General features: G+C 38.2%; 1 protein-coding gene across 1 annotated transcript in view; it reads right to left on the bottom strand.

Annotated features, from left to right (window-relative positions):
* LOC125478694 overlaps positions 1-13,263 on the bottom strand; it is a 35,633-nt gene extending 22,370 nt beyond the window's left edge. Inside the window, exons 1-8 of the mRNA XM_048587123.1 lie at positions 12,804-13,263; positions 12,648-12,705; positions 12,336-12,557; positions 12,209-12,247; positions 11,760-11,810; positions 11,134-11,225; positions 10,354-10,451; positions 9,180-9,251 (exon numbers count right to left, since the gene is read on the bottom strand). Coding sequence (XP_048443080.1) covers positions 9,180-9,251; positions 10,354-10,451; positions 11,134-11,225; positions 11,760-11,810; positions 12,209-12,247; positions 12,336-12,491 — 508 coding nt within the window. The 5' untranslated portion in view covers positions 12,492-12,557; positions 12,648-12,705; positions 12,804-13,263. The remainder of the gene's footprint in view (positions 1-9,179; positions 9,252-10,353; positions 10,452-11,133; positions 11,226-11,759; positions 11,811-12,208; positions 12,248-12,335; positions 12,558-12,647; positions 12,706-12,803) is intronic.
* Between the last annotated feature and the right edge of the window lie 704 nt (positions 13,264-13,967).

Here is a 13,967-nt window from a genome sequence, read left to right as displayed (position 1 = left end):
GGCTTAATGCATGGATTTGGGCCAATTAGGGTGAAGGGCTTAATGCATGGATTTGGGCCTAAAATGCCCCCCCTTGCATGGCAAGGGAAAGGACTTGGGCTAAAGCCCACGGCAATGGCTCTAAAATGGGCTAAGGTTAGGGTTTAGGTGCTCTAAAAGCCCAAAGCCAAGAATAGAAACTCACGACAATGGAAACCTCTAAGAATAGAAACTTCCAACTTTAGAAACTTTGGTTACCAATTCCGACTTCCTTGCTCTTCACTTTCATTTCTTCATTTCTTAAGCTCCTTTGACCTTCAACCTCGTTCATTCCTCGTGCTCCATTTGCATACACCACATTCCAGCTCAGTTTTGCTCCAAAAGCTCCCAATTGCATCATTTCATGTAATATGTCCTTTAAACCTGAAAACACATGAAAGTAGCTTAAAAGACTACTTTAACGAATAAAACATAACAAAAATGCATAAGAACTAGCTAACTAAGGCGCATAAATATGCTCCTATCAAATTCCCCCACACTTAGCTTTTGCTAGTCCTCGAGCAAAACAAACAAAAGAAAGAAAACAAAACGAAACAAACTAACCAAAACCAAAAACTAAACCTTCCAACGTTCGCCTCAGGGATTTCCAATGAAACATGACATGTCAAAAATCATTACTCACATAGCTTTTAGTCTTACTTCCCCTCAAGCACATACTTAATCATAGTCACCATTCACTAGTTCGCATTTAATCAATTAAAACACATTTTGCATGTAGTAACATGCCTTAAAGAATTCCCTCAATTCCTCACTAGTTATGCACTCAATTTTCATTCAGATTTTCTGACTACACACCCTACACTAGTTATATGTGAGAAGATTGATGTAAACATGAAAGACTAGTACTCACATAGGTTATAACAAAGAATGCACTTTCTGGAGTAATTAAACGTGTTTAGATATGATCTCATGAATGGAATGCTACTACTTAGATGCGAGAACCAGTGACACCATATGCTCATACCAAATTCAAACTCCACAATTGAAATGCACAACACTCAAGATAGAAATAGAGGGTTGTAACGGGGCTTGGGGTGTTGGCTAACAAGGAAAGGTAGGGATAAACAAAAGTTCTTTCAGCAATAATAAGTAAAGTAATGAAATTAAGACCTAGAATTCCCTTAGAATGCAGAAATCAACTTTTAAATAATTAGGGGAGATTCAAACAACTCGTAGGGCCTAATTCATTGTTTTGGGCCCTTACTTCAACAAACAATACTTTGGAACTCTTTTTCAAATTTTTTTTTTTTTCTTTTTCTAGCCGTGCCTATGGCACATCAACTCACATCAATAAAAATTCCCCCACACTTATTTCCTGCAACACATTAATCAAAAGGAATTCCTTGCTTACTATGCTTCAAGAACAAGGGTAAGGATGGTCCTAATCTAGGCTAGGTGAGGATAATGCGGGTTAACAAAGAATATGGGCTAACACGGCTCAATAGGGTTAAACTTAAACACAAAATGAGTGAAGGGCACATGGCTGTTTGGCTTTGATGGTAGTCACTACACAACTTCATCTTGAATATGTGGTATGCAAATCAATGACATGCTTTGAATGAAATGGGCATGAGTTCTAGCATTTGGAACTAAGTGATGAAACGCCTTCTAAGTAGTAACCAAACAAAGAATAATGAGATCATGCAACGACTTTAGAAAACAATGACGCACAGATTATTACTCTCCAAATAACTTTTAGGCTCAAGTCTCACAGGGATGTAGCGTTTGTTTGAGTTCCTTCCTTCAAGCATGTTACAAAAACTAATTTTTATTATTTGTGATTACATGTGAATTCGTAAACTATAACGACAACCAAGCATAAACCAAAGAGTATATCAAACGTCCATCCATGTTTGTAACTTTCTTTAACCATCATGCAATTAAAAACCAAATCCTCATCATTGTGTTGGAAGGTGACCTACGACACAAACACACAAAAACAACTCTTTTTGGGTTTTTCAAAACAATTTTTCAAATTTTTATGGTATTTTCGGATTTTTAAGTCAACACACACTAAAACAGTTTAAAAACATTTTAAAACAGCAAGGAACAACACTTGAAGTTATGGGTGATAAAATCCAACAATTTTGCATCAACATACTTAGTTACCCCCCCACACTTAAATCAAACATTGTCCTCAATGTTTTAAGCTTAAAACACACCAAACAAAAGAAAACATATAAAACAACAACTAAACATACTAAACATACTAAACATACTAAACATACTAAACATGGCAGAATGTATCTATCAAAGAGAAGAGTTTTAGAGATGCAAATCTGGTTGTTAAGTGTAAATTCCATCTTCTCCTTGGTGATTGCAGTGAGGCTTCATCTTGAGTGATTCCACAGGCTTACTCTTGAAATGCGCTGCTCCCATCGTTGATTTTCCTTTGTGCTACTCGTGAACTGGGTAGCAGGCTTCCTTTGGTCTCCCCCGAAGGTCTGAGCTTCCTCCTTTTATCTGTTTCTTTGTTCAATCTCTCCAATTCGTATTGAAGAGGGTTAGAGGATAGCTCGGCAAAGCTAGGTAAGCAACCAGGGAATAGAGTCCAGATAGATTCCAAGTGCCGGCTGATTGCTTCTTTCACTTTGTCATGCAAGTAATATCAAGGACAAAGGAAAAGACAGGGAAAGAGCATGATATGAGATACCTTTGCTTTTGCCCTTGATGATATGAGATACCTTTGCTTTTGAAGAAGCGGTGAATGAATCAGCACATGTATTTATGGTGCTGTTTCCTCCTGGGTCATCTGTACTCCAGGCATCTGGTAACATCTTTGGGGAAGAAGAAAGAATGGAGTATTTCAAAAGGTTTTGCTGGGAGTGCGCCCTCAGAGGTGAGAAAGAGTTGGGCATTTTCTTCAGTTCTGTCTTGCCAAAAAATGAAGGTCGACATATATAGGGAATTCAATAGCAAGTGGTGGTACTGTTCTTTTACCGTTGTCGACAAACGTTTTGATCCCGCAAATCCGGCTTTTTGAAATAGTGACGACTCTTCGATCTTTGAATTTGCCTCTTCGATTTCTGAGCAGTCATCCCTTCGATTTCTGAACGATGCCCTTCGCTTTCTGAACGACACGTAGCAGCGCGGATGCGGCTCTGTCTGAGATCTTTTGACAAGTGGCACGCGTTTTCTGCAAAGCCGGGAGTTTTCGACAAATATGCACACGCTTTCTGGAAAGCCGGGAGCTTTCGGCTTTGTCTCCCACATTTGTCAGCTAAAGTGTGCAGCTGATTTCTCGCCTTCCACGCGTCTTCTGAAAAGCTGGGATTGCGTCTGACGAGCAGAGTGGTGTCTCTTCATTCTGAATTGGTGAACGCCTCTCCTTTAATAGAGGTGATTGATCACCTTCTAGCATGCACACTTGAAAATTGCCCAGAAATCGTCTCCGGCCCGTTTGAAAATCTACTTCATCCACCCCTTCTCTTTTAACTTCGTGAACAATGGCTAGCTCATCCAACCCATCGAACCTTTGCTTAGATTTGAGTCTAAGCAGTGATCCGGTCGCGTCTCGTCAGGGTAAGGTATGGTGCCCGTCTTTCTTATCTTCCCATGGCCCTCTTACAGATGAGGACTCTGTGATGACGGATCCCACAACGGCTACGATAGTGGCTCGGAACCTCCTCACTCCCAAAGACAGTCAGCTGCTTTCTGGACGGTCCGATGAGTTGGCCGTTCAAGAGTCCTTGGCTCTTAGCGTTCAGTGCGCTGGCTCTGTGTCCAACATGGGCCAACGCCTTCTTGCTCGCTCCCGTCAGGTTGAATCCTTGATGGCGGAGGTGGAGAGTCTTAAGCAGGAGATCAAACAGCTTAAGTATGAGAACCGAAGTTTGCACGTGCTTGCCAACAATTATTCGTCAGGCATGAAGAGGAAGCTTGATGAGCTTGATGACCGTCAACGGTTTGCAGCTTTCTTCCAGAGGCACCTCTTTCCTGGGTCATCCAGCGTTCCACCAAGGTTTGAGGCCTTGAATGATCTATCTTTGGTACCTCCCGCTCCTATGCCTTCCGCTCCGATGCCTCTTGCTCCGAGACCTTCTGCTCCGAGACCTCCTGCTCCTAGAGTATTGCCATGTAGTGGGGCCTCACGTACACAACCCTTGTGAAGGCTCCATCTTTCTGCCATGTTTAGATACAATTGTAATTTCTCAAAAATAAATAAACAAGTTTTTTTTTTTTTTTTTTTTTTTAATCACTCGGAAATCAATAAACAAGCTTTATTCACTGTATTGGGTTGCCTCCCAAGTAGCGCTTTCTTTTACGTCTTGCAGCCGGACGAAACCTTCTTAAGCTCATTTAGGACTCATGACATGGAATTTATCTCTGAATAGGGGGTGATACTTGAGATGATCCGGTAATGGTTCAAATTCTAAAGTGGGTGCCTGGATCATTAACAACATATTAGTATAAAAGAAAATTGAAATTCGGGGAGGCGGCTTACCTGTGTGCTCCGACAAGAACTCAAGGACAAACACATCTTCTTTGAACGTTTCAGGGACTTTGCACTCGCCCAGATGTGGTGTGAGGATTGGTCCTTGTCCTGTATCATAAAATTCAATTTCTTTGGGGTTGTTTGCCTTAAGTATATCCTCTTCTAGACATTCCCCAGTCACATCTTGCTCTTGATTCTTTGGAAAGGATTCGAAGATGCCTTTCTCACCCTCTTCTTCCTTGGATTGCATGATCTTGAATTAGATGGCGTGAGAGCAATAGGTGCCTGCGGCAAAGGTGTTTCCACCCTTGCCATAGGTTGCGTGTGTTCCTCTTCCTCAAATTGCAACCTTTCATCTTCCTTGTAATTTGATTTAAGGTCCGTTCCAACCTCCATAGCATTTCCCAAAGTTATATCATTATGGATTTCAAAATCTTCCTTCGAGTTTTCAATAGTTGAGTTGGAGAGTTCACTTTGCTCTTGAATTTGTTTCATGAACCCCATAATCTGCTCAATTTGCTCCTCCAATTTACCCAACTTCTTGTCTTGATTTTGTTCATCCTTGTTTTGAGTTTGGACTTCATTGCTTTGGGCAGGTTGTGGTGGCTGCATAGGTGCTGTATAGAACTCCTCATATGGTTGCCAATATGCTTCTTGTAGAGCCTCCGTGGCTTGATTTTGTGACCCCTGCACCAAAGAATTTAATTCATTAAGAATTTGAATATAATCTATTGACGAACTTGAATTTAATTGAACATATTGCATATCAAGTTGTGGTGGCTGCATAGGTCTTGAATAGAACTCCTCATATGGCTGCCAATATGCTTCACGTTGAACTTGTTGAGCTTCCCACCACATAGAGTTTGAATGATCCCTCCAATCTCTTTGTGGACATTGATTGGCTTGAAATCCTTGCCTATATGAAGCACCAAATGTAGGGATACTCTGCATTGTGGTCCCTTCGGCATACGGCGACAATTGAGAAGTAAGATTTGCCAATTGAGCTTGAATGCTAGCAAAATCCATTTCTTACTTCTCTAGTACCTAACATCAAAGAAAGAGAACTAAATCAACTATCAAAAGTAGCAACAAACAAAGAAAACAACACTAAGTTAGAAACTAAAACGAAAACAACTAAACCAAAAAGAAAAGAACCAAGGGATTAGCAAAGTTGCTAATCCCCGGCAACGGCGCCAAAATTTGATGCGAATTTTATACGCGCACAAATTAAACCCTCTTTTTGACAATTGTAGTATAAGTATAAGTAGGGATCGTTCTGGACCGGGGATTAGGAGGGATTGTTAATCACTTGGATTTGACTCAAAAACGTAAAAACACAATATAAAACACTATACTAGACTCAAAGAATGCAAAACTAAAATTTAAAACATTAAGACAAACCAAAAGACTCAAAACTAATTTTGGACGAATTTAAGATTATGGCTTGATTCAAAATACTTTAAAACATAAACTAAACAGATTCTAAGCACTAAAGAACAAGAAAGTAAAAGGGGGGGGGAAAAGTTTTGATTTGACGAAAATTGAAATAACAAAACAAAGTAACAAACTAAGCGGAATGTAAATATGAATTTGTGATGGAATGAATGGAATGAAGGCTAGCTAAGGGGTTCTTCTCCACACATGTTATACTTGCATACAAGATTGATTCTCAGTTGGTCTTTCGATAAATTATGAAACTCAACACTCCAGATTAATTAGGTCCGCTTAAATTAACCGTCAAGTTTTCCTTAAGTTAATGAATTGGATGGGTTTGCGCAACGCAATTCACAACATTCTCCAAAAGTCCTTTACGTGAACAGCACAATAAAGATACAATCAAAGATCATTAAGTATTATGAAAACTATAAGTGTTGACGAGGCATTCGTTACTATGATGAGCATGAAACTCGTGCCAAGAATTCATTTAACGCGATTGTTTATAAGCAACCTCCACTACTTGTGAATATAAGTTCATAACGATTAGGTGAAAATCACTTATATTCTAGCGTCATATTTATGCATGAAAATTAAGCGCGCATTCTTAATAAACATTCATAAACAAGTTATCAATCAAACGGTTAAACAAATTGAATCCACAACTTATGAAATTCCAACGAAAGTTAATCAATTCATATTGCAAATATAAACATAGTTTCGAATCACCCCCTAGCTAAAGGGGGATTAGTTCCTCATACCTTTGAAATCAAAGAAACACCTAAACATTCCAACAACTCAAAACTTGAATTGTATGAACGTTTAAGCACTCTTCTCTTCCATTCCTTATACGTACAAAACAAAGAGAATTAAAATGAAACTTTGAAATCAAAGAAACACCTAAACATTCCAACAACTCAAACTTGAATTGTATGAACGTTTAGGCACTCTTCTCTTCCTCGTTGTTGTAGCACAAGGTTTAAGGATAGGTTTGTTGGGGGGATGGAAGTGTGGAATGGAGTGGAAATGAAGAAGATGGAGAAGGGGAAGTGTTTGTGTATTACAATGGAAAATGAGATGATTTGGTGAATGGAATGAATGAGTATTTATAGGAAGAGAATGGGTGTTAATGGATGTTTGTTTAAGGTATTTGGTGGATGGGAAAAGGTGTGGATGGTGGGAATTATGGTGGATGGATGGTTTAGTGGATGTAATTTAGGGTTTATTTAGGTGAATGTGGATGCATGGTTTAGTGGATGTAAAGGATAATGGGATGGTGTGGAATTAAAAGCTAAAAAAAATAGGATAATGGGCATTTAAGTGTGAATGGAATGGTGGGATGCACTAATGGAAATTATGGAATGGAATGGTGGGAATGGTGGGATGCACTAATTAGGAGGAAGAATTAGGGTGAAGGGCTTAATGCATGGATTTGGGCCAATTAGGGTGAAGGCTTAATGCATGGATTTGGGCCAATTAGGGTGAAGGGCTTAATGCATGGATTTGGGCCTAAAATGCCCCCCCTTGCATGGCAAGGGAAAGGACTTGGGCTAAAGCCCACGGCAATGGCTCTAAAATGGGCTAAGGTTAGGGTTTAGGTGCTCTAAAAGCCCAAAGCCAAGAATAGAAACTCACGACAATGGAAACCTCTAAGAATAGAAACTTCCAACTTTAGAAACTTTGGTTACCAATTCCGACTTCCTTGCTCTTCACTTTCATTTCTTCATTTCTTAAGCTCCTTTGACCTTCAACCTCGTTCATTCCTCGTGCTCCATTTGCATACACCACATTCCAGCTCAGTTTTGCTCCAAAAGCTCCCAATTGCATCATTTCATGTAATATGTCCTTTAAACCTGAAAACACATGAAAGTAGCTTAAAAGACTACTTTAACGAATAAAACATAACAAAAATGCATAAGAACTAGCTAACTAAGGCGCATAAATATGCTCCTATCATTTAGGCCCTCTTATCTTCCTCTTTATTGTGGCACAAGAACTAAGGGATGTTGTAGGTGTGTTGAATGGATTGGGGGATTATAGAAATGGAAGAAATGGAGGAGAAATGGAAGAAAAACTCACGGCTAGGGAGAAGATGGAAGTGTTTGTGGTGTGTTGTGTATGAAATGAGATGATGAATGAATGAATGAATGCAAGGGTATTTATAGGAGTAGTGGAGGGAACATATAGGGAGAGAATGGATGGGAGAGCATGTGAATGATAGCTAGGAGAATGATTAAAGGGGTGTGAATGGTTGGAAATGCATGTGGGTGAATTGGTGGTGCAATGATGAAAGAATAAATAAATAATGCATGTAGGGTTAGCTAGGTTGGCTTTGTTTGGGTGCATGTGAGTTAAAGAGGGAGAATGTGGTGAAATGATGAAGTAGGAAGGTGGAAATGCATGTGAGATGTTGGAAAGGAAATGGGAATATGAGTGCATGTGGGTGAATGATTTGTGGTGCAATGATGAAGAGTTGCATAAAGAATGCATGTAGGGTTAGGAAATAAAATCATAATTTAAAGGGAGGATGATTAAAGGGTGTGTGAATGCATGTGTTGAATTGGTGGTTCAATGATGAAAGAATAAGTGCATGTGTGTGTGAATGGTGGTAGCTAGGGTGAATTATGATAAATGCATGTGGAATAAAGATGGAGAAGGTGGTGAAATGATGAAGTAGGAAGGTGGAAATGCATGTGAGATGTTCTTTGGAGAAAGGTGGATGAATGTGCATGTGAATTAAGTTGTGAAAGCATGTGGAATGTTTTAAATGGTTGAAATGTGTAGATGATTATGAGTATGATAAGTGATAAGTGTATGGTTATGATAAGTGATAAATGAATGATATGTGGTGATAAATGAATGATATGATAAATGAATGATATGTTAAGTAATAAATGAATGATATGTGGTGAGTGATAAGTGAATGGTTTGATAATTGATAAATGAATGATATGCTAAGTGATAAATGAATGATATGTTAAGTGATAAATGAATGATATGTTAAGTGATGATAAGTAATGATAGGTGGTTATGATAGTTTGGTCTTTAATTTCGTCCATTCCTTTTGCTCCAAATATAAGTTATCCAATCCAAGTCCGATTTTGCTCCAAAATGCTCCAAAAGGCATCCTTTTGCATACCTTGCCCTTAGAACCTGAAAACACACAAAAGAAGCATAAAGGACTAAAATAATTAGAGAAACATAACGTAAATGCACGAGAACAAGCCTTTTAAGTCGCATGAATATGCTCTTATCAGCTCCATGATTAAACTATCCAATCCATGCCCAAAAGTGCCCCAAATAGCCTCAAAATGCACTTTCTTACTCCCTAAGCCCTTAGAACCTGAAAACACACAAAAGAAGCATAAAGGACTAAAATAACTAGAGAAACATAACGTAAATGCACGAGAACAAGCCATTTAAGTCGCATGAATATGCTCCTATCAGATGCCGGTGCAATTTGGAGGGACTTATGTCATTTTGCTCTTTGCAATTAAAATTTCTACCCAAGGCAGAGAAAGAGACACTTAATAATCACTTCTTAAGAACTCCCAAGTTAGTCATGCTTCTTGCCCCCAAGAAGCATACTACCACACTTCTTGCCCCCAAGTAGGATTTACATTACACTAAAAACCCCATCAAAAGAAATGCATTTGAAAATAACGAAAGAGAAAGATGAAACCAAAGAATACTGAAGCCTCAAAAGACTTGATTAAGCTGAACTCAAAGTAAATGAGACTGGAGAAGATATTATTTTATGGCAGTCTTCTTTTGTCCTTTTAAGTGTAGAAGATATCATTATGATCTTAAGTTCTAACAAAGAAAGAAATAGTTTATTGTCGATATCGTGTGTAAAGTTAAAACAAATTCCTCATTACAGGAATCTGAGCAACCTCTGAGCTTTGCCTAATTCTATGGTACCCATTGTTAAGCATCCATGTATCATACCCCATAGATGTATAACGGGACCCACTGAATGCCCTCCCATTTGCGCCCATATGTTCTAAAAAATACTTGTTAGTAGCAAGAAGATCTATATATCTGCAGTAAGCATACATAGAGATGTAATGTAAAGGTTTCAGCAAAGCAGAGGACTAGGTTCCGAAGTGATGCCATAACTTAAACCTGCAGCTGAGCTTCAAAGCTAAAACATAAACTTACCACCCCGCCAATAATTTTCAAGCACACGCTGCATAACTAATAGTAATTGTTCTCAAACTCCAAGAACACCAAAATTCCAGAAATGCATTTATGTGTGTGCAACAAACAGATTGTGAGGACTATTTATCTTTTATTTGACAACAGACGAACAAGAGTACGCACAAAGCCATCATCAGGATGTTCAATGTGTATAAAAAATAACATATATTTGCCAGTGAAAACCTTGTAATTAGTTATTAGAAAAAAATATTTAACAAGGCACCATCAAGATAAAAAAGATGTACCATGGTTATGATCATGTTTCTCATCATGATCGTGGTGGTGATCATGGCGATGCTCATGATCTTCCTTTTCACCTTCATCATCCATAGCACTCTCTATCCTGGCTAGATTATAGCAAAGATTAGGATATATAACACTCCAAACACAAGATTTGGTGTGAAATTATGAAGCATTGAAGCATGTTCTGGAGCATTATACATCAATTTCAAACAGTGTAATGTCAAGGAACAAATAAAATTAACATATGGGAGAGTAAGGGCTTCCAAAATAAAGTATAACATTTATTAATAAGTAACAATGGGTAGACAAAGCATGTTCAAAAGCAGTATACAAAGGGAGATTAGAAGAAACGCAAACCAGAAAAATGTAAAGAAAAGGAAATAAAAATTCCATCAACTATCCAAGGCACATATGAGTGAAATTGTAGACAAAATATGAGTAGTCTGCTTACATCTGCTACTTTTACAAATAGAATCATTAGTCCCCTCAATGTTCCTACTTTTAAAAAGAACATTTACACAAGCGCAAAGATACAAAAATTCAATTGATATTGTTAGTTTAATGCCCAAAGATAAAGGCATAATTTGCAGGGAACTTCTATTAAAAAATTATACTCTGTCTTTCTTTTCACATTCAAATTGTGCAGAACAGTTAGAACCATTATGCATCATCTTGGAGAACCTAGTTTAAAGAAATTGCAGTAATGTCCACTAAGCAGAAAAATTATAGGACAGAATTGTCTGAACCCCACCAACAATAATGAAATAGGTGTGATAGATTACCTCTCTAAATCAAATCCACCAATTCCAAGAACATAATCCAGGTTAACTTTTCCAAACTCTGTCCGCTTCAGTTGAGCCATGCGATTGATTGTCTATTTCCAAGACAATACATTCGGTTCAATAAAATAGTCATTATTAATAAACATGATGAAAGGAAAGAAAAAATAGGTTACAAACCTTAATTCGTTGCACCAAAGAAGCAATTTATGGCTCGCCAACAAGATCAGTCTAGGACAAAAATGGACAACTAGTCAGTCATTCTAGCAAAAATTGTAAAAATCATAAATAAATTCTTCAAGTGAGCGAATATTTTTGGGTAAATTACATAATACTTCCTCATGTTTGAGGTCTATTACAACCCCATACAACATCTTTAAAACATTTCACTTTCATACCTCACATACTATTTTATTTCAAAATAATACCTCCGTTAGATTTTCCATTCATTGGCCTCTAAATCAAATCCACCAATACCAATAACATAATCCAGGTTTACTTTTCCAAACTCTGTCCGCTTCAGTTGAGCCATGCAATTGATTTTCTATTTCCACAACAATACATTCGGTTCAATAAAATAGTCATTATTAACAAACATGATGAAAGGAAAGGAAACACAGGTTACAAACCTTAATTTGTTGCACCAAAGAAGCAATTTCTGGCTTGCCAACAAGATCGGTCTTGGACAAAAATGGACAACTAGTCAGGCATTATAGCAAAAACTGTAAAAATCATAAATACATTCTTCAAGTGAGCAAATATTTTTTTTTTCCAAATAATGATGCCCCAAAGGAAAGGGACGAAGGAGAGAGAAAAAAGTAACCACAACATAAGAAACCATAGAAAACCTTCATAACGAAATATTAGGGCCACACTATTTTGAGTTTTCAAGAATCACCATCATTCAATTTGAATGTAGTACAGTGTAAATCAGACCAACAAACAGATCATAGTTAAATCAGTGCCTCATTGACAACTCCTTTTGGCTTAATTTCATCCAAATGAAAAACAGCATGCTTAGCATCAACTAACGTTACAACACTGTCCAACTTGACATCTTTAAAAACCTGATCCTCACCATAAAATGTTTGAATGATCGGTGCTGGATTTGCCAATCCTACAAATAAGAAGAAAACAAAATCACATGATGTTCAATATCTACAAGAAGGGCCAAACAAATTCCGAAAATTAAATATTTCACGCACCCTAATCCTTGCAAACAACACGTTACAGAAAAACTTCGTACCCATAGTCTCTATGACAATATGATCGAACTTCCCCTTCTTCTTATTGACCAAGTCCGCAAACATCCGCACAAGATCACCCCTCACAGTGCAGCAAAGGTAACCATTATTCAACATAACAATATATTCGGCCCCAGTGGTTTTTGCGGCAACCAAAGAACCATCAATGTCTATCTCCCCAAACTGCAAGATACACACAATCTCACACCTCAACATACACAACAAAAAAGGGCAACAATAACAACAATAAGCTGCAAAATCCGAGCCTCATACCTCGTTCTCAATCACCGCAATTCGCTTCCCGTGCTCATATATGGTTAAGCAATGTCGTCTGCAATTCCATTTCACAAGTGCATTTCAGTAAACAATGAAGATTAATGCGGCATTCAAACAATGAAACTGCCATAAATTACCAAAAGAACATCGAACCTTTCCGGAGCCCAGGAATCCGGTGATTATTGTGGCGGGGATACGATTATCAGGCTCAATCTTGGTCAAAACGTTGGAGCTCTCGCTTTGCGACGTCGTTGCACTGCTCGCCGCGGCAGTGAACCTTCTGTAGCCTCGGTTGGGTTTGGCGAGAAGAGCTCGGCGAAACGACGACTTCGAGTAGCGTAGGGTTTGGGAACGTGGGAAAGTCCTCGGTCTCCACGTCAGGGGGAATAGGGCCGCTGCGGCTCCGACCCAGGGGAGTCGGGTCGAGCGGCGAGAAGTTAGGCCGATAAGGGTCGTGGCGAGGTCCGCCGAGATGGAAGCCATGGGAGCGAAACGGCGTCGCTCTGGTAGTGGGGTTCAGAGAGAAAAGAGGAGGTGAGGGGTTTATGTGAGGCTTGAAGAGTGAAGAGGCGATAGACAGACTGGTACGGCCAAAATGGTAGTTCTTTTGTTTCCCTTTGGCCGGTTTTTTATTTTATTTTATAACAAACAATATTATTTATACTAGTGTAAAAATATCGATGTATTAAAAAAAAATATATTATTACAGTAAGAAAGAGGTTGGGCCTAGCCTCACAATTGCTTAGTAATAATATTGTTCAAATTCGCCTTTACAGAAAATCGAACCTAAAACATGTCACTTAGTAAAAGAAATATCATTAAACTGTAGTACTAAGTGGCTGTGTTGGACAATTTATGTTTTTTTATTTTTTTTTTGAGAAAATTTGATATAAGTCCAATTTTTGAGCCACTTTTTGAGGAGTACAAGGGTAAGGCAAAGGGAAGGGCATTAGTGCCGACTTATTTGAGGTATCTAGTCTTTAAAATTGGTGCTAACTTTTTATAATCATAGTAGGTACTGAGAATGCCTTTGTTTTGCGGGAACATTTTTGCGCATCACCATAATTATAGTATATGTTTATCATGCATTTAAATCTTTTATCATGTATCATTTCATCTAACTTTAGTTAACTTTTACATTAAATGTTACTTTTTCATTGTGAAAAAATATTAACCGAAGTTAATTTAAAAAGACACGTGGTAGATGATTAGGTGCTTGGGTGGATATTGATTCTGCAAAGCAACGGGACACTTGAAATTTTAATTATAATGGTTACTGTCATTGTTATCTTTGCTTGTCACATTCTTGTATGGGAA

The sequence above is a fragment of a genome, unplaced genomic scaffold (assembly GCF_019419815.1).
Source record: "Pyrus x bretschneideri cultivar Hongxiangsu unplaced genomic scaffold, Pyrus_bretschneideri_v1 Contig26, whole genome shotgun sequence".
NCBI classification, from domain to species: Eukaryota; Viridiplantae; Streptophyta; class Magnoliopsida; order Rosales; family Rosaceae; genus Pyrus; species Pyrus x bretschneideri.
The sequence above is the reverse complement of the archived record's forward strand: the minus strand, read 5'-3'. Positions and strand labels throughout refer to the sequence as shown.